General features: G+C 42.6%; 1 protein-coding gene across 2 annotated transcripts in view; it reads left to right on the plus strand.

The window, feature by feature from the left end:
• Positions 1-21682, plus strand: part of Pappa (pappalysin) — a 238007-nt gene that overhangs the window by 195029 nt on the left and 21296 nt on the right. For both annotated transcript variants that reach the window (NM_001401319.1, XM_039109884.2), the window contains 4 exons: positions 253-424; positions 7740-7887; positions 11227-11336; positions 19721-19792. In NM_001401319.1, the coding sequence (NP_001388248.1) occupies positions 253-424; positions 7740-7887; positions 11227-11336; positions 19721-19792 (502 nt within the window). The remainder of the gene's footprint in view (positions 1-252; positions 425-7739; positions 7888-11226; positions 11337-19720; positions 19793-21682) is intronic.

Here is a 21682-nt window from a genome sequence, read left to right on the forward strand (position 1 = left end):
TTCCTCTTCTGCAATGATCTCAGAACCTCCAATGTAGGGGTTGTATGGCAGATGTTTCATTTGGCATTGGGTTCCACAGCTCTGCATTGTGGCCAGTTCTTGCTTCCAGTCATGGTCTCCATCGTGCACGCATCTCATGCATCCCTCATACAGGCAGGGATTATGAACAGGAAGACAATGTTGGTGCCCTGTTAGCGCTCCGATTCAAATCATGTTATGCTTACAATATCTATCCTCTCATCTTTCCTGAAGACGGGCCTTCAAGACTCAATGTACTCAAGACGGCAGCTGGCAAGAGGGAACATGTGTGCCGGTGACTTGTGACCCACCTCCACCCAAATTCCATGGGCTCTATCAGTGCACTAATGGCTTCCAGTTCAATAGTGAGTGTAGGATCAAGTGTGAAGACAGTGATGCCTCCCAGGTAAGCCCACTGAACCCTGAGATCAAGGCCTTCTTTCCCCTACCAACTGCTGTTGTCAGGGCTCTGTCTACACAGCCAAGCTTATAAAATGACAACATCACCATTTGTAGAAGCTGAGAAGTAAGGCTCCCAGTATCTTCTTTTGTTAAGATCTCTGAGCTGTATTGTCTTTCTATAAGCCTATTTTATTCAGAGATTCTTAGCTTTGGAAATTTTTTTAAGCATTAGAACTTTTAAACACTTATGAGAAATGTTGAAAGAAATGCATGTATGGCCTCTTAGCAGTTAAGATTGATCTGTTATGCCATTCTGGTAGGCGTGCCTAGGATTTTGATCAGCTCTGCCCACTTCCTACTACCCATATTGTTCTTAAAGCTTTTACAGACAAAGGGCGGCCATGCTTATCAGACATCAGTTGGTCCTGGAAGCCTATAAACAGGGCTTTCTTAAGGTTGGGAGAACACTTGAGAGTACAGTGTAGAACAAAGGAGAACAGAAGGGGCCAGCATGGATTTGAGTTTCATCTCAAGCCAAATGTAACTAAAAGGTAAGTCTAGTGTCCCTGGCTGCCTCTGCTGAAAGGACTTTGTGAAAAAATACTGTTCAACTTCTATACCCAACCTCTGCCACTCAGTTGGACAAGTCGGGAGGCGTAAAAGCAAAAGGAAAGTTGAAAAGAGTGCAGAATTCCACAGAAACCACATTTCCACAGATCCCACCACTCAGGTTTGACCGTCTAGCTCTGTGACTTATGGGTGTGCAAGGAACAGCAGCCAGGTGAAGCTGGAATATAGCTGCCTAGACTTCTTCAGGGGTGAAATCCCCACTGTTCTTCATTTCTTAGCCGCCAAATACCAAACACTGCAAAACTTAGCACTTTTAGCACCCTTAACACCCCTTTCTTCCTTTTCCCACATTTAAACTATTCCCAGACATACCCAGTCTTCCCAAAATACCCCCAAAGCTGTTCCCTCTGTACCCAAAGCAACTACCCTAATAAAGAAAAAAACACCATAGTCTCCCCCCCCCCACACACACACAATGCAGCCTCTTGATCATATCTTTTCTTGTCATCCCAAGTCTCTGGCTTTAAACTATTCTAGGCCAGCATCTTTTTGTTTCTTTGGGATAAAATTCAACCCTATTAGGCAGTATTTCATACTCTGTCTGTACCCTAGAAGACCCAGATTCCCTACCTATCTATGAATCTGTTAAGCAAGTCCCTTTTCTGACTCCTTGTCTTCTACCCCTCTGAGAAGCAATTCCTCTAAGAGTCGTCCATAGGTCCCCTCCACATCTGAACTAAGCTACACATTCCTCAGGTTATCAATTCATAGTAGTAGCCACTCATGCTAAGTTTCTGATTTACTTCACAGTGGTCCTACGCAACACTATAAAGCCTTCCACTGCCTCTTTCAATCACTCTCTGTCTTCAGCACTTAGGATGCTACCAGGCACCTAGTAGGTCAGTAGGAAGTAACAGTCAGATTAGGAACCTGGTGCCTCTTCTGTGATAAGCTGACTTTAGTAGGTATTGCTTCCAAGTTTTGTGCATCATACATTCATACATATCTAGGGCTATCCTGGCCACTCCCGGGAATCACTCCTAGGAATCATGTGGGTCCTCCAACATCTAGGAAGCATGAGTCCTGGAATAAGCAAGGACCAAGATTGCCACAGCCTTTCAAAGACTGATCAACCTCCCTTTCGCTCCCTCACACAAAACTGTTGCTAACAGTTATCCCTGAGCCAAATAATATTCTGGCCATGGTCATGTTATCAAACTGAAACCCAGTCTGCCTGCCGCCTGCCAAGTAGCTTTCAAGGGCAGTTTGTATTTAAAGGAGAGGAAAATGTAAATTCATCAGAGGACTGGAGTGTTGCTGTTTGGCAGTGCGTGGAGAGGCTAGACTCGAAGGAGCAGGGTATGGCTTGTCAGCTCAAAGAATGAGGAGGTGTGTGCCAAGTGGGCTCTTTACACAGTTGACGTTTCTAGTTTGTACTAAGAATGAATTTCCTCTACCCTCAGACCAAGGGCCTGAGAGCCAACGCCAGTGTTCACCTCAGATTCCCTCTCGCTGCCTGTAAACACAGCAGGAACGCAAGGCTTATATGGAATGGAGATTCTTAGCTTTCCAAAACAAGTTACAGATCCTGGCATAGAAGGGCAGAGGCTACTACAGGGGAGAGTCACATACTCTCTCCACTGCTACTACAGGCAGAATTTAAAAAATTCCACATCATTGAGTCCTTCCTCCAAGGAAGCCAGTAGGATGTGAGATCTGAGTTCAAATGCTGACGTTACTACCCTACTCCTCCACTAAGGGACAAATTCCATAACTCATCAAACTTGTTTCCCTGCATATAACATGAAGAGAAATAGTAAAGCCTGCCTCATAATTTTGGTGGTAGCAGGGAATAGATGCAGGTAAAGCCAGAGATGTGCAGTGAGGGGGCCTATGCCACAGTAAGCAGCAGCCCCCAGGAAGGTACAAATAGAATAGCCTGTTTTTATGGTTATAGCGTAGAGAGATCTCTGAAGCTGATTTAAACTTCCGTAGAGCCTAGAAACACAGGCAACAGATTGAAAGATAGCCTTATGCTGGCTACTTCCCCAAAGTCTCAGAAGTGGCATTTACCCATATAAGTTGTGTGGAAACTTCTTACCTTGCCCAAATAGAACCTGTGTCTACCAGATCTGTTTTGTGTCTCCAGACATATGTCACTGAAGTATTTAGAATATGGTTATAATGTCCAGGTAGTTAAATATTAAACTACACTTAATATTAAAACATTGTTTTTTATTTGAGGTATACATTCTAGTGTCTGTAACTAATCCCTACCTGTGGCAAGTAGAGGCAGAAAAATTAGCAGTTCAAGTCTAGTCTTGACTTACACTGTGAGTTTGAGGCAAGCCTTGGCTACATGAAACATGAGACCTTCTCTCAACCAAGTTATTTTATCTATTTGTTTTCTGATATAGTATCTCACCACGTAGTCCAGACAAGCCTCCCTGCACCTCATGACAACCCTTTCTTCTTACCTCCTCAGTGTGGAGATTTTAGATGTGAGACATCATGTCAGAGCTCACATTTAAATGTCAATAGTCATTTTTATACTTACATACTCAACATTTCAGTTTTGATGTTCCTGTCCCACTAAATCATGGTGGAAAGCCTGAATAATCATAACATTGATTTTTTTTTAATTTGAGGGTTTTAAGGGTTCTAGGCTGGTGTTAACAGACTTTTTTTTTCTTTCTATTCAAAAAAACACCTCAACAAGAAATCATCTCCCCATTTGACAGACACAAAACGAAGGCCTACAGTGTCTAAAATTTTGCCTATAACTCTGTGTCCGTAGGGGATATCGAGACTATTCTGCCACACTCATCCACTGTCCCCAGTTACTTCCAGGGCAGGCTGGTGACAAAGGGCGAAGTTTGCTCTCCAGACAGCTGGCAAGAAGTGAGAAGTGCTAATCCTCTCTAGATTTAATGGGACTTAGAAGGTATTGAATGTGTGGAGAGATAATGGAGTCCCAGGACATAGTGAAAAGCTCTGCAGGAGTTCTGCAACTGATTAGAGAAGTAGCCTGTCTTTAGATAGGATCAGGGTCTATGGCAGACACTTGAAGCAGGAGAGGACAAAGGCTAAGTGCTTCATGGGTCAAGTAGTACATGTAATAATGGGTTTCCAGAACTCAGCAGGAGTTCCTGGAAGACAAGAAGGAGAAGAGTTGAATCAGGAGCATGGCCATTTCCTTGCAGGGGAGACAGATGGTGGGTATGTAGTTCTTTGTGCCACAATAGCATAGTGTTGGCTCAGACTATATGAACTCTCATGGATGCAGACTTCCATGGTTCCACACTCTATGGGTGTAGAAACAGTGTCTTATTTCAGGGTTGCCTTGAGAAAGGGATGAAAAGGCAGAATCATGTGCCATTAGAATTTGGCAAATGCTCAGAGATTGTCATACAACCTACTCAGCTTGCAGGTGGCTCCACTAACACCCAGAAAGGAAAGCCACACAAGTGACTAGCAGTGCCAGCTCTCAAAACAAATTATTATTAGCACGACTCATCTCTTTTGCAACAAGCCCTTTCTTCAGGTGATGCTCATGACATTTGCCTGTCTGCTTCATACTGATTGTTTCACATAAATATATTGGACATTTCTGTTCTACTTACACATGCAACCATGGAAGGGATTCTTGGAGGTTGGTAGTATGTGCTGTGTTATACAAGTAGGAAGGACATGGTAGATCCAGATTTCCATAGCTGATGCTCATCCTGTCCCCTGCTATCTGTCTCTGGCTGACTTTGATGCTATAACAACCTCTGTCGTGGTTTGGCTTATTTCTTCTTCTACTCATTGTCTTTCTTTTCCTTTTGTTTGTTCCCCTTCCACTGTAGGAAAGGCACAAAGGGTTGTCTTGATTCCCAAGTTCCCTATTGCAGCAGAGAAGTTAGGAGCCATGATTAATGCATAGCTCTGCGTCATGCATATTAGATCTTAAATACTTCCATAAATTGACCACTTGGTTGTCATGATGACTCCTTTAGGCTGAAGACTCAATGTCCCTTAACAGTTGAAGAAACTGAGGCACAGGTCCATGAATAAACTCTCTCAGGTCCCAGATCTGGAATATTAGAGAACTGACATTTGAACTGGTACAGTTGTAACCATCACTATAATATCCATTACTTGTTTCTTTCTTGTAGTGAGCCTCAGTTTTCAGATTTGACATAGGATCCAGTTTCTCTTCCACCCAGTAGTTAAAATGATTTTTTAGAACATTGACAGTGTCATAGTTCAAATAATATAGTTGTAAGCAGTTTCAGCTCTGTGTAGTTTTCTTGGCTAACAAGATAGGGGGTATAAAGAGAGTGGAACATGACTTTTATAGTCATAGATAAGCACAGAGAGGAATGCAGTTTCGGTGAAGGATGCACAGTCCTCTTGTTCACTATTTTACTTTAGCAGGTAAAGTCATGTCTTGTGCTAGGACTTGGCTTGTGCATTTGGAATCTAACACATTCAGTTGGTTTGGTTCCCCGACAACACCCACAGAAGTAGTGCTCTCAGATTGGATGCTCAACTACATTGGCTTGTCTGTGCTCAAATTAGACAGAGCAGTCATCAAGGATATCCTCATTATCAGATGGTCAGCAAATGCTGAGCACAACAGGAAGTAGCCCTAGCAGAGACTGGAACATCTAGAAGCTTCTGCAAAGTTGCCATTTAGAGGGAATAGCACAGAAAAAAGGTACCAGATATGATAAACCAGCAATACAGGCAGGGAAATGGTGTGTTTACTTGAGTAGAATGAAGGCCACATGTATAGCCAAGAGGTGGGGCTAGAAATCTCTGTGTTCCATATGGAAGCTATGGGAGTGCTAGCCCACATGCTTGCCTTCTTCTGAAGGCTAAAGTGTCTTAGCAGGTGGGGGCCATATTTTTAAGGCAGATTTAGCCACAGAAAGCTCCAGATGAACCAAGCAGGAGAAGGAGAGAGAGGGGGAGTCTTGAGAAAGTAAGACCAGTACCTTATGTTCCCACCTTCCACAGTGAGGCCTCTGGGAATTGAAACTCCCTGAGTAGGTTCCAGTTAGCTCTAATACATCCTCTGCTGCAAACCTTGCTCCTCAGCCAACTCTGGCCCATGTAGTGCTGAGGTCTGCAGGCCTTGAGAGGCTGGAGGCCAAATGCATCATAGTCCCAGGCCAAGGATCCAGGAAATTGGGGTCAATTTCCTACTCCCCTGAGTACCGAGCAGAATCATGGGGCTTAGAGCTGGGGCTCCAAGAGGGAAAGTCCAAGTTCTCTAAAGTCCCATGAAACTGCATAAGCTTGCCACAAGCCCACAACAAGCCACTGAATGAGGCCCTCTTAGTTTCTGCGTAACTGCAAGCTCAGATGGGCCACATTCTCCTACAGGCAGAGGAGCTTCTCTCATAATGGTGCAAAACTCCTGCTGGCCCCGGACAGACCTCAAGAGGGGCCCCTTTCTCTTCTCAGTTTCTCAGTTCTTATTCTATGCAGCTGCAGCTGGTGTGTGTGTGTGTGTGTGTGTGTGTGTGTGTGTGTGTGTGTGTGTGTGTGTGTGTGTAAAGACAAGGAAGCATCAGTCCATTTCAGCCTTTTCACATTTTATCTCCTAGACATTCATTGTGTATTCCCTCATTCATTTGCTAAGACATTTATGCCTTTATTTTTTCTGGCCATGAATCCATTTATTTCCTGATTAGTTAAAAAAATCCCACATATTCATTCCATCTTTAGTCAAGCAACTAGTCTAAATGAACAAAAGCATCTGCAATGAGACAAGTGGTAGACTGAGTGGCCTACATTACCGGCAGGCTGTGAGGACACAGGGAGATGAGTCAAGGCAGTATCTAGGCCCCTGCAGAGCCTCTTGATCCATCCTGAAAGGGTAGTTGTCTTGCTTGTTTTCAGTACAATCCAGTCTCCCGAAGTCAGCATCAAAGATTCATACCTACTGTGCACTTCTCTCCTTCACGCCTCCCTCAAGTCTCAACAGAACTACATCTCCCTCACCCATGGTTACCACACTGTCCGGCATTTGTCTGTGAGCTTCCTTCTTCCAGGAATGTCCTCCCATTCCTGCTTTGCCTTCTGGGAGCACCATCCAACTTCTAGTCTGATAGGTTTCTCATGTTGAGTGGGTCGTAATGCAAGGGTATATCTTCAAACTGCACTTTCCTACTTGCTTACAGGAGAATGAGGAACAACCTGTTTCTTACCTTAAAGAACCAAGAATAGATACTGCCTTGACAAGTAACCCCCTCAGAACCCTCTTGTGGCCATCATAGCTAGAAGTACCTTGGAAGAGAAAACTTCTCACCTGGGCTGCTTTCTCGGGTCTAAAAAGAATGAAAGTGCTGTGCACAGCTGTCTTTTTCTATGACTTCCCTGCACGATGCTTACATTTTATTGTCTGTGTATGACTTCTCAATAAAAACAGCAGTAACATAAAACAAATATAAGGCATAGTTACTCTAATCATAATTTCCCAAAGACCATTAGTCTAGAATTTAGGAAGCCTTGTCGTTAGTCAGTCTGGAAAAACCTGAGCAAGCTTTGGTTTTCTCCGAGTCTTCAGTTTCTCCACAAGGTCCTAACTATACCCCTGTTTCAAGATGTCTGGGGTTTAGCTATTAGTAACAAGTTATTTTGGAACAACTTTTAAGTCTGTGGGGAAATGACACATTGTTTCTCCTTTCATTCTGAGATGCATGTCCTTTGTACAGCTTGAGTCTCTGACCTCCTGTGTGTGTTTCTCTGGTGTTCAGGGCCGTGGGAGCAACACCATTCACTGCCGGAAAGACGGCACTTGGAGTGGTTCCTTCCATGTCTGCCGAGAGATGCAAGGCCAGTGCTCAGCCCCAAACCAACTCAACAGTCACCTCAAATTGCAGTGTCCTGACGGCTATGCCATAGGTAAGATGGGTCTAGATGGGGAACAGTGGCGTATGCATGTCCATCCATGAGCTCAGGCTAGTGCCTAGAACTTTCTGAGGTTATATCCAGATGAAACCTGACTTTGTGAAGGAGACAGAGAAGAATGAAGCAAACTCTGCCTTCTCACCAAGGAACTCAGGACCAGGATCCTGGTTATACTATATATTATATGGTCGGCAAATGTGCACAGCTTTAGAACAGAAAAGCTGTCAGTGGCCAATTAGGACAAAGAAATACCCAGAGGAACTGATGCTTACCCAGAGATTTGCTAGACTTTGTCACATATTCTAGGGAGAAGAAGCTGAAACCAAGAGACCAATGAGTAGGAAGTATGACAGCATACAGGGTCCACTGTGGCGGCTTTCATGATGAACTGTAGAATATATCTCATGCACAGGACCCAAGAGCATTTGGTGCTGTTCAAACTCTGATCCCCAAAAGGACTTCGTGACTGATCCTTTTAATCAAGTTTAACAGATGAGAGATAAAACCTTGAATGGACAAGGGAACTTGCCCAAGTCCTGAGGTTTGACTAACTCCAAAGGCTCACCTCTCTTCCTGGCTACCTTTGGGGAATAAAAGGCTTTTTCAACCTTCAGCTTGTGTGTGTGTGTGTGTGTGTGTGTGTGTGTAAACTTAGAGCATATAGAACCTGATGTAAGGGCATCTTACCGCATTAAGATGATGCCCTAATGTCCATAGTCATGTCCAATATGATGTCTAAGAATGTTTCCAGGGTTGTCTGGCACAGAAGGTTATGTGAACATATACAAAGCCAACATGTTCTTTATGAACCATGACAAGAATTGTCACTGTGTGTCCAGGAGCACACAGGTCTGTGGATGGACACAGAAGGTTCCTAGGGCTGTCCCATCTCTTTTTGAAGATGGAAACACAGAAAGTCAGAAAGCAGAAACTGTTGCCATCTGAACTTAGAGCAAGCACCAGCATTCTTGCACATTGTTTACCATTCTAGCACCTGCCTGTGTCCAAGGACAGCAAGCATCCAGTTTCTCTCCTCTGATTAAGATCTTATGGAATCACTAAGGGGGCCTGACCAGAAGAATTATGGAGAAATGAGGGTTTATGAAGTCTTGTCACATAATCATTCTAGACAGTTGGGGCAACAGGTGTCTGAAACAGTGGCTGCTGTATCCCAATGCCAAGCTTCCCTCTTTTCTATTATTCCTCATGGGTGTGCATGTCTTTCAACACCTATGACTGAGAATAGTATAGACACTGAGTGGTGGTATTCGTCATTCACCTGGTGTGAATTTTATATAACCAAAGCAGGAGAGTAGATTCTTATGATACCAGTCCTCTGTTGCTTTCTTGCCCCTTCAAACTCATGTTACCATGGTAGCCTGGGTGCTCATCATATGGATAGTTCAGGGTTGTCAATTGGTGGGTGGGAACCTCTAATAGGAAAGCAGAAAAAGAAGTGGGTAGCTTGAGAATACTGATGGAAGCAGTGAAAGAAATGGGAGAAATCTGTTTTCCCTCGACTATTTATTTTCTAGTGGCTCTCATTTAGTCCCAGCAACACCCCTACCCAGGAATCCCATTTCCTTATGGAGAGGGGATTGTTATAAACCTTGTATTAGGACAAGGTTGGGGTCAAATTGATGACTGAAGACCCACCACTCCGATCCTTCGTTGGTCCTTCCCCAAGTAACCTTTAGAACATGTGTGCCCATCATGAGCTCCTGGGGAAGTCACTCCTTTCCTGGAAGAAGCAAGGGCCTGGTGAAATCAGCCCTCTGTGCTGATGCCAACTGTGGCTCATATATCACAACATTGCAGCTTGGTCCTGAGTCTGGCATGTGGGAGAAGAGACAGAACAAGAAAGAACAGAAGAAAGAGGGAAAGAAGGAGGGAGAGACAATGTCAGATAACAACCAGTTTTTCCTCTTCCCATCCTCTTCCCTTTTCCTCATTTCTTGGGATAGACTGTCATTGTCTATTATCCAGAGGAAACACCTCTTTCCAAGATAATTTTATCATTACAGCTTTGTTTCATCTCTGCTCACTCAAAACTCCTTTAGAATTGGTCTCATAGCAAACAACATATGGTGTGCCACAGAATTTTTCTGACAGCTCAGTGACATCTGTCCCTCTCTTTTCATTAGTCATCATTTGTCTTTGTCTCCTTTTATATTCATTTCCTGTTTTCGTGTGGTCCTCTACTCCCCATTGCCACTTTTCTGTGTGGATGTAGCTTACTCCATAACCAAGCCTGAAAGTTAGGAGAACTGTGTTTAAGCCTGGGCTTTCTGCATGGCAACAGAGAGAGGTGACTTCCATGTGCCTTGGCTCACCTACTTAAGAAATGCCACTGAAGACCCCTGTCTCAACATGGCGCCGGATTTTCAGGAAAGTGGAATGACATAAGGAAGCCACCTGGCAGGATCAAAGACATCACTGCCTAGGTTATGGTGAAATGGTTCTTAACCTTTCTTTCTCTCTCTCTTTCTCTCTTTCTTTCTTTCTTTCTTTCTTTCTTTCTTTCTTTCTTTCTTTCTTTCTTTCTTTCTTCCTTCCTTCCTTCTTTCTTCCTTCCTTCCTTCTTTTCTTTCTTTCTTTGTTTTTACAGGTTTAATATTTTATATTTACTTATATTTGAATATAATTAAGTTGCAAATTCAGTATACACATTTTTTAAGAATCATCTCCCTGCCTCCCCACTGCTTTCTCTTCTCTTCTCTTCTCTTCTGTTCTCTTCTGCCCTCTCCTCTCCCCTCGTCTCCTCTCTTCTCCTCTCTTCTCCTCTCCCCCTCCCTTTCCTCCTCTCCCATCCCTTCCTCTCCTCTCCTCATTTTTACCTCTTAACATTGTTTAAAGTGTGCAAACCCAGTTGCCACTTTCTTTTAGATTGAAGACAATATTAATATGATAAGAAGGAGAGCACTGTATAAGGTGTATGTGTGTGTGTGTGTGTGTGTGTTATACATGTACATATCTGGAAAGGGATGCTTAGAATGGCTCAATGAAAAGATTACTTGCTAGAAAGATTTGGCCCAATATTTTTACACTGAGTGGCATGTAGGGAGGATTGGACAGGCTTTCTGGTAGAGATAACATATGGAAAAGTTAAGCTCTGGGCTAGTCACTGTGGTGATAGTCGTTAGTTGGATAAGAGGTAGGAGCCAAAGAGATCTGAGGTGACTCTGCCAAAGGAATCCTCTCCTTCCCACTGCCTGGGTTGATAGCCAAATCCACTGGGCAGAAAAACCAGTGCTTTCCCTGAGCATGGTGACCCATAGGTATGTGGAGATGTGGCTGAGCCATTACTTTACCTTGTGCTTCCCTTCCTTTCAGGGTCAGAGTGTGCCACCTCGTGCCTGGACCACAACAGCGAGTCCATTATCCTGCCTGTTAACTTGACGGTGCGTGACATTCCCCATTGGATGAACCCCACACGAGTACAGGTGAGTGACTAGGGCCATCTCACTATGGCTAACAAGGAAGAAAACGCCATTGTTGAGCTCCTACTAAGCCTTTGCTCTAGCCAAGATCATCCTTCTGTGTATAGTATCTCATTTAATCACATCTGTTTTTGGAGGGAGTTTTTTTTCCCACAATTTTTCCATCTATAATTTTTTTACTACACCTCATCAGCTTTTTTCCTAAAAGCCATGCATTTACGCTCCTACAGGTGCCTGGTATACAAGTGAGGAAATTGAGACAAGTGCATAGTTAGGGACATAGAATTGGATCCTGCTCTAGTGTCTGCCTGTGTAGTCTGTACTCATAAGGATAGGGCTCGTTGGTGTCTCTAGCAGCTCCGTGTGATTGAACTTTTCATTGCCTCAATCTCTTCCAACTTCTCTAACGCTTTCCTTACTTGGTGTAATGCACCCAACATGGGATATTTAGTATAAGTGACTAGTTGAGCCTAGAGTTAGTACAGTTCACAATGCATTCAGGTAGCTGGAGTTTCGCATACAGGAATACTTGAACCTCAGCCTGTATCCTTTCCTGTGTACTCTGTACTTACAGAAGCTGCTATCATCTCAGGTATCCGAGAAAGAGAGGTCAGACATGATGCTCACTCTCAATACTAACCTTTCCATGGCACCAGGCTGTCTGGCTCCTGGACAGATGATGGTTGATGCCCTGGAGTGGTACCACTACCAAGCTGACCTTGAGGACACCATTGGTTCTTAGTTCCTCTTGTGTGACCTGACTAGTCCAGGGCTCCAGAGATGATTTGGGACCTACTCTCATCTTCCAAGACAGCATAGTTCTGGGGTTTCCAGAAATCCCTTTGAGAATGACTCCTCACCTTGCAGAAGCAATGGGGTAACAGGAGCAGAGGGTGGGCAGGCAAATCTCACCTATATTTCTATCCACCAGTCTTTCTGCCTGGGATTTGGGAGATGTTTTCTGCCTGTCTACTGCAGATGGAGATCTGGATAGCTTGGTATAACCTGATACAGGGTGTACTGTTTCTCAAATGAGCTGAGGGAAGACTTTCTTCAAGGGCTTACTCAGCAGTCTAACATGAGGACTTGGCCAGACCCCTCAGCTATCTGACTACACCAACATCCACCTTTCCTCCTTCCCCTGCCTCTTTCTCCTCTTGCTCTTACCTGCCTCTACTTCTGTTTTTCACACTTTGTGTTACTTTTACTTCTACTTTGAAACATTGTTTCAATTTCTCTCATTTCCCATCTCTTTCACTGGCTTCATCCTCTCCCTTCTACACTTCCACCATCCTCAATCTGACTTCATCTCTTTATCTACACAGTATACCCTTATTCCATAACCATAAGCTCCTATACCTCAGGATAACTTTCCCCATTCTTAACCAGAACAATAAAAGCATCCAGACTGATGCTCCAGGGTGCTTGAAATAGCTGAACTCATGCAGCAGTAGCCACAGATCCTGTTCACGTGTAAGACACCTCAGAAAGCTGGAGATCTATCAGCCCAAGCCCCTGAGCCTACACTAGAGACCTGAAGATTACAGTCTGGGAGTAGGTCAAGGTCACATGGAAATGCATCCTCACCTACTTATCAGGACTCCAGACTGGTCGAATCTCCCACTGCTATCCCACACTACCTCCCACATGCTCCTAAACAGAGGAGTGCCTCCCCACACAAGAGAATTCCCTGACAAATTCAGACCGAGGCTTGGCCCAGCTCCTACTTAAGTCCTTTCTTACCCACTAAGTGAATTCTTACCTTTTCCTCTATGAACTCTGGATACTAGAGCATTAAGTAGTAATTTATTGTGAAATAAATTCAGGGATTTGAAAGACCACAAGCTGTACCCCCTCCTTGAGTTGCCCACTCGCTACCTGTCACAGCCTCCAACCCCCCTTCCCTGGTTTGCTTGCCTTTATTGATGCTAGACTACCAAGAGAGCTGTAACGAGGTTCAGACCTCCACCAGTCTCTGGAGGCCTCATTATACAAGAGGAAAAGAATGTAGGAAAAGTGAGGGAGTGAAGGGCATAGATTGATGACTTCCAGGAATAAAGCAGCAATGCTGGCCTCTGCTGCACCCTTGCCCCATGAACAATGATTGCTGCTGAGAGGAGGCTAGTGTAGGCATCTCCAGGCCCAGGGAGGTGTTGGATGACTCCTAGGTCTTCTAAGAGGTGGCTCCAATGCACCTATGTGAGGAGGATGGTAGAGAATATGGCTCTGCTCCCACTTAGCCACCTTTGCCCTTGGGTAAGAGTTTGAAACCAGAACTGACATTTAATAGATACCTGCTGTGAGCAGTCTTTTCCCAACCATCTCAGCCATGTTCCTTGTCTCCCACTCACCCCCCAGATGCATCCCTATGTAGTGGCTGGAATTGAGTTTCTATTGTTTCAGTGGAGGAAATGAAATATCAGAGAAGGACCCTCTCCACCACAAAATTATTTTAGCCACCCCTGCATCTCCTACAGGATGTAGAATAACAACTAAGACAAGGCACTTATTGACTGTTTGCAAGGAATGTTCTAGAAAATTCTTAGTAAGAAGGGCTGTACACATGCATGCACACATACAAATGCAAACCCATGAGCTCTGATTTATGGTATTTTCCATACCTCTGGTGTAAACACTCCCACTCTGTAGGATGTCAAGGCCTCTCAGTGCTTATCACTGAACACCAAATTGGAAAGACACAAGGAAGTGTCACCTCTGAATCCCATGTACCCCACAAGTACAGTAAATAGTAAATAGTTCCAAATTTTACTTCTGTTAGTGATCTCATCACAGATGTGAAAAATAATCAATACAACGTGGCACCTTCAGACTGAATATTCTGGAGCAAATCCTATTGTGTTTCTAGGCTACAATTTCCCATTATTGAAATGAGAGTTTGGAACAGGTCAGGTGTTCAAAGCTCAAGCACACATAGATCCAGGCAGGTGGGGTAGACGGGGAAGCGAGCTGAACCTATTGCTCTGTATGTTATAATATTTTAAAAACAGAAACCTATTAGTTTTGGTCACTGGACTATTTACTGGAAATATTTCAGAAACTCAGAAAGACTGACAAAACTACCATAGACATTCCTGTATATAGAACCGGACTTAAAACAAAACTTTATTGGTGTAGAGAAAGCACTCTTCTTTTCCTTGATATGAAATTTATACACCACTATTAAGCATGGGACTTAGTAAGTTCTTATGCTCGTGTGTGCCTGCATAACCAGTACCGTATCAGAATGTAAAACTTTCCAGAGAGTCAGAAGACTACCACACCTTTAGCAAATGATGCCTTCATCACCAAGGCAATCACTGTTTATGTATTTATCATTACAGGTTAACGGTACTTAATTTTGAAGTTCATATAAATGGATTCATATAATATGTTATGAGTTTTATTCATGAGCACACTTAATTGCTATGATGATAGAAACCATGTTTTTTTTTTCAAATTAGTTATTCCTTTTTCAATAACCCTTGAGGCACATATACCATAAACTCGTCAGAGACACAAGTACATTAGACTCTTCTAATTGAAAAAAAACGAGGAGATACAAACCCAATAATAGATGGGAAAGCCTCTAGCTTGGTACTAGAAATGTGTAAGACATGCTAGTAATTATAGGAAAACATGAAAGACATCATTGCTATGTGTATGTATATGAGTATGTGTATGTGTATGTGTATGTGTATGTGTATGTGTATGTGTATGATGTGTGTGTCATGTTCCTGCATATGTTTGCAAAAGTTAGAAAACAAGCTTGCAAAGTCAGAACCACCTTATTATGGGTTCTGAGGATTGAACTCAGGTTCTCGGTTTCTCACAGCAAGCATTTTAACCACTAACTCTAGCACCAGCACTCCTACTCCCAATCCCAGACACTGGACATCATGTTTTAAAAAGCTATTTCCAGATTGAAGTTGGTTATTGCCAAATACAGCAATGTGAAAATGTGGCTTCATGTAGGCCATATTTTCCTCTCTCTATGTCTCTCTCTCTGTGTTTCTGTCTCTGTCTCTGTCTCTGTCTCTGTCTCTCTCTCTCTCTCTCTCTCTCTCTGTGTGTGTGTGTGTGTGTGTGTGTGTGTTTGTATGATAAATCTGGAGTTTCATTCATATTGAAATATCTTTTTGCTTTTAATAATTTCAAATCTCTATAATACTAGTATGCCAAAGCAAACATTTCTGTGGCTTGTGTAGCCTGGAAGCTGCTGGCTTACAACCTTTGGATGAGAAAAGCCAATTCCAGACAGGGTATCTAGAATTATGGGATTACGCAAGATTCTACCCTGTTCTAAGGAAGGTCCCCATCATGCACCATTGCCTTGCTAGGGCTACCAGGAGTGTCCTATAGTAGAAGGTATTCTCTAGCATCATAAATGAAAGAATGGAGGCAAGGAAGAAAGTAATAGAAAAAAGAAAAAGGAAAAATAAGCATGCCCATTTGTGGATGACGTATGTATGATGTAGTTTGCTATTGCTCTTTCATATCATCTCCATCACTTTGTCATATCATAGCCCTCTGAGGTAAATGCTATTCCCTGGTGATACATCTGTCCCACAGCTTTTCTACCCTTCCAAACCCTGGTTTTTCACCATCCACAAAAGGAATACTTCGTAGTAAAAATTTCAGGGATATGAAGAATGGAGGGTCAGAAGCCTATACCTTGAAATAAGACAGAAATAGTTTACTTGTTGATGGTTGCTTCCTACGGGTGTGATTGGAATAACTTGTTGATTTTCATATAACTTCATTTTCCAGGGTAAAAATAGTTTTTCTCAGAGTTCTGAGGAACTGAGAGGATATAGGCATCTTGCTTGGAGAATATTCACTTAAGAGAAGATTTTGTACTGAGGACAAGGGTGATGGTGGTAGTAGTACTGTTGACTAAGTTAATTGTAGGACAGCTAATATTTTGGTGGTGATTATGATAGTGGTGTTAGTAATGATTCTGTGAGAATGAAGGCTTATCGCTAATGAGGAGGAGTTGTACAGTTCACTTTTACCACCCTGAAGAAATATTTGAGCAAACCTATAAGAGGAAGTGTTTGCTTCTTGCTGGTAGCTTTGGAGACTTCAGTCCATGGCAACTTGACCACTGAGATTCAGGAACCCTTGTGTTACAAAGTTCAATATCATCATGAGGACGTATATGTCTCAGAGCTACCTACATCATAGCCGCTAGGAGCCAGAGAGAAACAGAGGAAAGAATCAGGGACAAGACATAGATTCTTCAAAGTCATGCCCTAGCCTCTACTTCCTCAAATTAGGATTTGCCTCTAAAGTTTCTACTACCTCCCAGTTGTGTAGTAAATTGTAGTTACCCAACATAGTTCATTGATTGTGTCAGATCCTTCATGACCCAATCAAGCTCTAAAACCCTACCAGCTCCTAAGCAAGACTTACTCCTATGAACTTTTGCTGGTGGCTTCTCTAGTTCTGCTAGTATTGTGAGCATTTGTCTTGAAGAAAAGATGGTTCAATCTTCCTCCATTCAGAAGCAGAAAATGAAACCCTCTTGCAAGACCTCATATAAATGACTTTGGCAGGGCCTGATGTCTCATTGAAATCCAACAGGGTTGACATTTGAGAGGCCCCACAGGACTTCCCAATTCGTGGTGCACTCAACCTACCCTCTCATTTGGCTCTCACTACCAGTCTCCTTTCGTAGTTTCCCCAGCACACAGAGGGGCCCTGTGGCAAACAGGTGGCGTGTGCAGCCTTGAGTAGCAGTGGAAAATCCAAATACTTGGAAAGATAAATAGGCTCATGCAGATAGTACAAAAGTCCCTTTTCTGAACTCACATCAAATAAACCTCAACTGACAGAACGTTCTGCAACCACACCAACACAGAAGGACTAAATTAGATCTCAAATAAGGAGGGCAGCATGGTTATCAAGTCCCTGGTGGATACCAATATGGTTGTTTTCTTTTTCTTGAACCTTTACTAAATACTCTCTGATATCCTTGGGTTTGGGTTGTGAGCAAACCCTTGGACTCATAGAAGAAAGTCTTATTGACGCCTCTTAGAGAAGTAAAACAGGTGGGCTTGTCCACTTTGGCCCTGTGGCTGGGCTGCAGAGGGAGAAATGAGTGTGAAGCATAGTGACATTGCTTCCTATGTTCTTCAGTTTGGCTCTGTGCCAAGAATACAGGGATATCTAAGAGCTGGATCCACCGTCAGGAAGCTTAAGTGCTTGGTCTAAGAAGCCATTCTTGCTATTTGTTCATGTCAATGTGTCATTATAGCAAGCTATGGCTTTTTCAGGACACATTTTACATGTTCAAGAACCTTCTTGCAGTTCAAGTTAAATTTTTACTCATACATGTTTTATTTCAAATTTCACGATGGTCATAGTGTTGCAGCATAGATCTCGAATGCCAACAAGTCAGGAGTGTCTCAAATATGTGTCAACCTGGGCTACACAGTAAAACCCTTTCTCAAAAAAGAAGGGTGAATAGTTGGAAAATCCCATGACTTCACTTACCAACACAGGAGAGATAATGGACATTGTGTTCATTATACAAGATATTAATTTTAACTCAGACTATGCCAACTAGTCATTGCAAATGATATCACTAATATTCTGACAATCAAGAAGTAAGGAAGACAAATGAAGAAGCTATTGTCCCCTGGAAAAAAGTGATCTCTACTATGAAATGGACCCATTCCTTCATTAAAACAAAACAAAACAAAGCTATTTACTGAGTAATTTATGAGGGTCAGGCACTGTCCCGGGCAAGGATATCAAATTTGTGAACCTGAAGTGTTATAAAACAGAGAAGAAAGTCACTCTAGTCTTAGACTAGGGTCATGTGATTTCCTCTGTTAGAAGCATGCCAAGAAACTAATTACACTTTGGCTCTCATGTAAGTCTGCCCTCAGGGAGAAAATAGGATGGTCACATGCATTTCCCACTTTCTGGCCCATGTGACTGCTCATTTCTTAATTAAATTAATCAACTGGCACTCATCCAGGAAAGCAATCTCTGCCCATACATATAACTTCCATACTCACATGGCTAGTCCAAGCCATAGCTAATTTTAAACAAGCACATATTTCATTTTCTTAAAGAAACAATTGTAAAGCTACATGAAAAGAGAAGTTTATATGGGAAATTTTAAAAGGGATATTTAGGATTTTTATGATTGTTCTATTCTGGACACCATCTCATCCTTTTGGTTTTCTCTTTCATTGTTCATCTATGTTATAAAATATTGTCACATTGGACTTTATGTGATAAGTTAAATCATTTCTGGAACAATCGGTATTGTCAAATGCTGGATTCCCCCACTTAACAGTTATGGAACTTAGGAAGCTTATGGTACTATAACACAAGATTAATGCCTACCTCACAGCTTGGTAGCAAGAAATAAATAAGATAATACACAAAGTAATTAATGACAAGAATGCACTCAATATATTTTGAATGTTATTATCATCATTGTAGTTATTAGTTCTAAAACAATACACCATTTCATATGTGCACACACAGGTGTGTGAGTGTGTATGTCCTTTTGTGTATGTGTACTTGTGTGTGAGTGTGAGTGTGTTCTGTCTGACATGGTTGTGAAAAGCACCATGGAGGATGTGATATGTGGAGATATTTAGAGGACAGGTAAAGATTCTTCAGATGCCAAAGTGGGACAGGTATTTCAGTGAAGAAGCCCCAGTTCTCTGTGAAACAAAAGTGTGTGCAGCTTCAGGGAGTTGTCAGCAGAACATACCAAGAAGGTTCTTAGGCTACGTGAAGCTCCACAACAAATGTCCCTCATTCTTGAGCTAGCCCCGCTGTTCTCAGATAATTATATGATACAGTAGCATCATTGGAGATGCTTCCTCTTCAGATTCAAAATCACAGTCCTGCACTCAGATATTTGGATTCATTAGAACTGAAAACAGAGTGGATGAATCTGTCCTCCTAATGGAGAGAGATTCTACAAGTTCCAATAAAAAAAAAAGATCCTCAGGTTGTTGGGAGAGAAGGAGCTTATACTGGGAGAAGCCTTATTCTCTACTTTTTTCTAACATCTCTACAACAGTCACAAATATACACACATACATAAGCCAACGGTCAAGCAGGAGTTTTCAGAAAGGCTTTTCTGTTTGTGTTTCCTTCCCCACAAGTCTGCTTCTCCTTAACTCTTATTCCTGCCACAGCAATAAAGAACCATGACACATACAGTGAATACAAATATTATGTTAATCTTAGGGATCCTGTTATTGCAAGTACCTGGGCAACTTCTTCATGTAAATACCAGGGTGAGGTCAGAATTTGGATAGTCCAAAAGAAGTGGGGTGGTTTAATGTGCTGCCAATGAAAAGCTGGTTCCCTTCCAATCCCAAACCCACCTGATCCCTTTCTCCATCTCTCTGCAGAGGATTGTCTGCACTGCTGGTCTCCAGTGGTATCCCCACCCTGCTCGGATCCACTGTGTCAAAGGCTGTGAGGTGAGTCACAAGAAGAGATGTCTCAGCCTCAAAGAAATACTTATGGTGTTGTGTTAATTTTGATGGTTACAATTCACTACACCAACTAAGCAGTGTACACACACATTGTTCTCGTTAGGTGAAGCAGAAGTGTCATTACTCATTCTGCAGATAGAATAGGGAGGTATGAAGAAACACACACACACACACACACACACACACACACACACATACACACACAAAACAACAAAGCGAGTATATAACAGTTCTGAGAGTCCAAGGCGAGCTTTTCTTTCCACATAGCTTATAGCTAAATATTACTGGAACACAGCAGATAGTAAGATGGTCAACCAGAAATGTGATTAATATGCAAGCTTGAGGACATGAGTTCAGATCCAGTACTCACAAAACAATACATCAGGCAGTGTAGTATATACTTTTTTTTTTTATTAAGACCCTACAATCTGGGCAGGATAACCTAGGAGCAGAGTCACAATTCCAGTATTAACTTATGAATTTATTGAACTTTTTTTTTTATTAACTTGAGTATTTCTTATATACATTTCAAGTGTTATTCCCTTTCCTGGTTTCCGGACAAACATCCCCCTCCCCCCTCCCCTTCCTTATGGGTGTTCCCCTCCCAACCCTCCCCCCATTGCCGCCCTCCCCCCATAGTCTAGTTCACTGGGGGTTCAGTCTTAGCAGGACCCAGGGCTTCCCCTTCCACTGGTGCTCTTACTAGGATATTCATTGCTACCTATGGGGTCAGAGTCCAGGGTCAGTCCATGTATAGTCTTTAGGTAGTGGCTTAGTCCCTGGAAGCTCTGGTTGTTTGACATTGTTGTACTTTTGGGGTCTCGAGCACCTTCAAGCTCTTCCAGTTCTTTCTCTGATTCCTTCAACGGGGGACCTATTCTCAGTTCAGTGGTTTGCTGCTGGCATTCGCCTCTGTATTTGCTGTATTCTGGCTGAGTCTCTCAGGAGCGATCTACATCCGGCTCCTGTTGGTCTGCACTTCTTTGCTTCATCCATCTTGTCTAATTGGGTGGCTGTATATGTATGGGCCACATGTGGGGCAGGCTCTGAATGGGTGTTCCTTCAGTCTCTGTTTTAATCTTTGCCTCTCCCTTCCCTGCCAAGGGTATTCTTTTTCCTCATTTAAAGAAGGAGTGAAGCATTCACATTTTGATCATCCGTCTTGAGTTTCGTTTGTTCTAGGGATCTAGGGTAATTCAAGCATTTGGGCTAATAGCCACTTATCAATGAGTGCATACCATGTATGTCTTTCTGTGATTGGGTTAGCTCACTCAGGATGATATTTTCCAGTTCCAACCATTTGCCTACGAATTTCATAAACTCGTTGTTTTTGATAGCTGAGCAATATTCCATTGTGTAGATGTACCACATTTTCTGTATCCATTCCTCTGTTGAAGGGGATCTGGGTTCTTTCCAGTTTCTGGCTATTATAAATAAGGCTGTGATGTATATACTTTTAATTATAGCATCAGGGCAGTAGATCCAGGAGCATGCTTGAAGCCAGCCAGTCAAACATTACAGTGAACTTGAGGTTTAGTAAGAGACCTGACTCTTACTAAAGTAAGCGAGGTAGAGAGGAATTGAAAACTATATGTGACATCAGTGCCAGGCTTTCATGCACAAGTACACATGCATAGTCCCTCACAACCTGTGCATGTGTGTATAAGGCAATAAGAAACAGAAACCATATTTATGTAACATAAATAGTATAGCAGGTACTCTAATAGCAATACATCATTTTGCTTGTATAATGCCACGTGAGGTCATTTTTCTTTTAATTTCCATTTCCTTGCTTCCAGGAGTATTCTGTCTGTTTCCATACCTCAGTCATTTACTAATCCTTCAGTACCAGAAACAATCTGGTCACTTTTAACT

Source organism: Rattus norvegicus, chromosome 5, assembly GCF_036323735.1.
Source record: "Rattus norvegicus strain BN/NHsdMcwi chromosome 5, GRCr8, whole genome shotgun sequence".
Taxonomy (NCBI): Eukaryota; Metazoa; Chordata; class Mammalia; order Rodentia; family Muridae; genus Rattus; species Rattus norvegicus.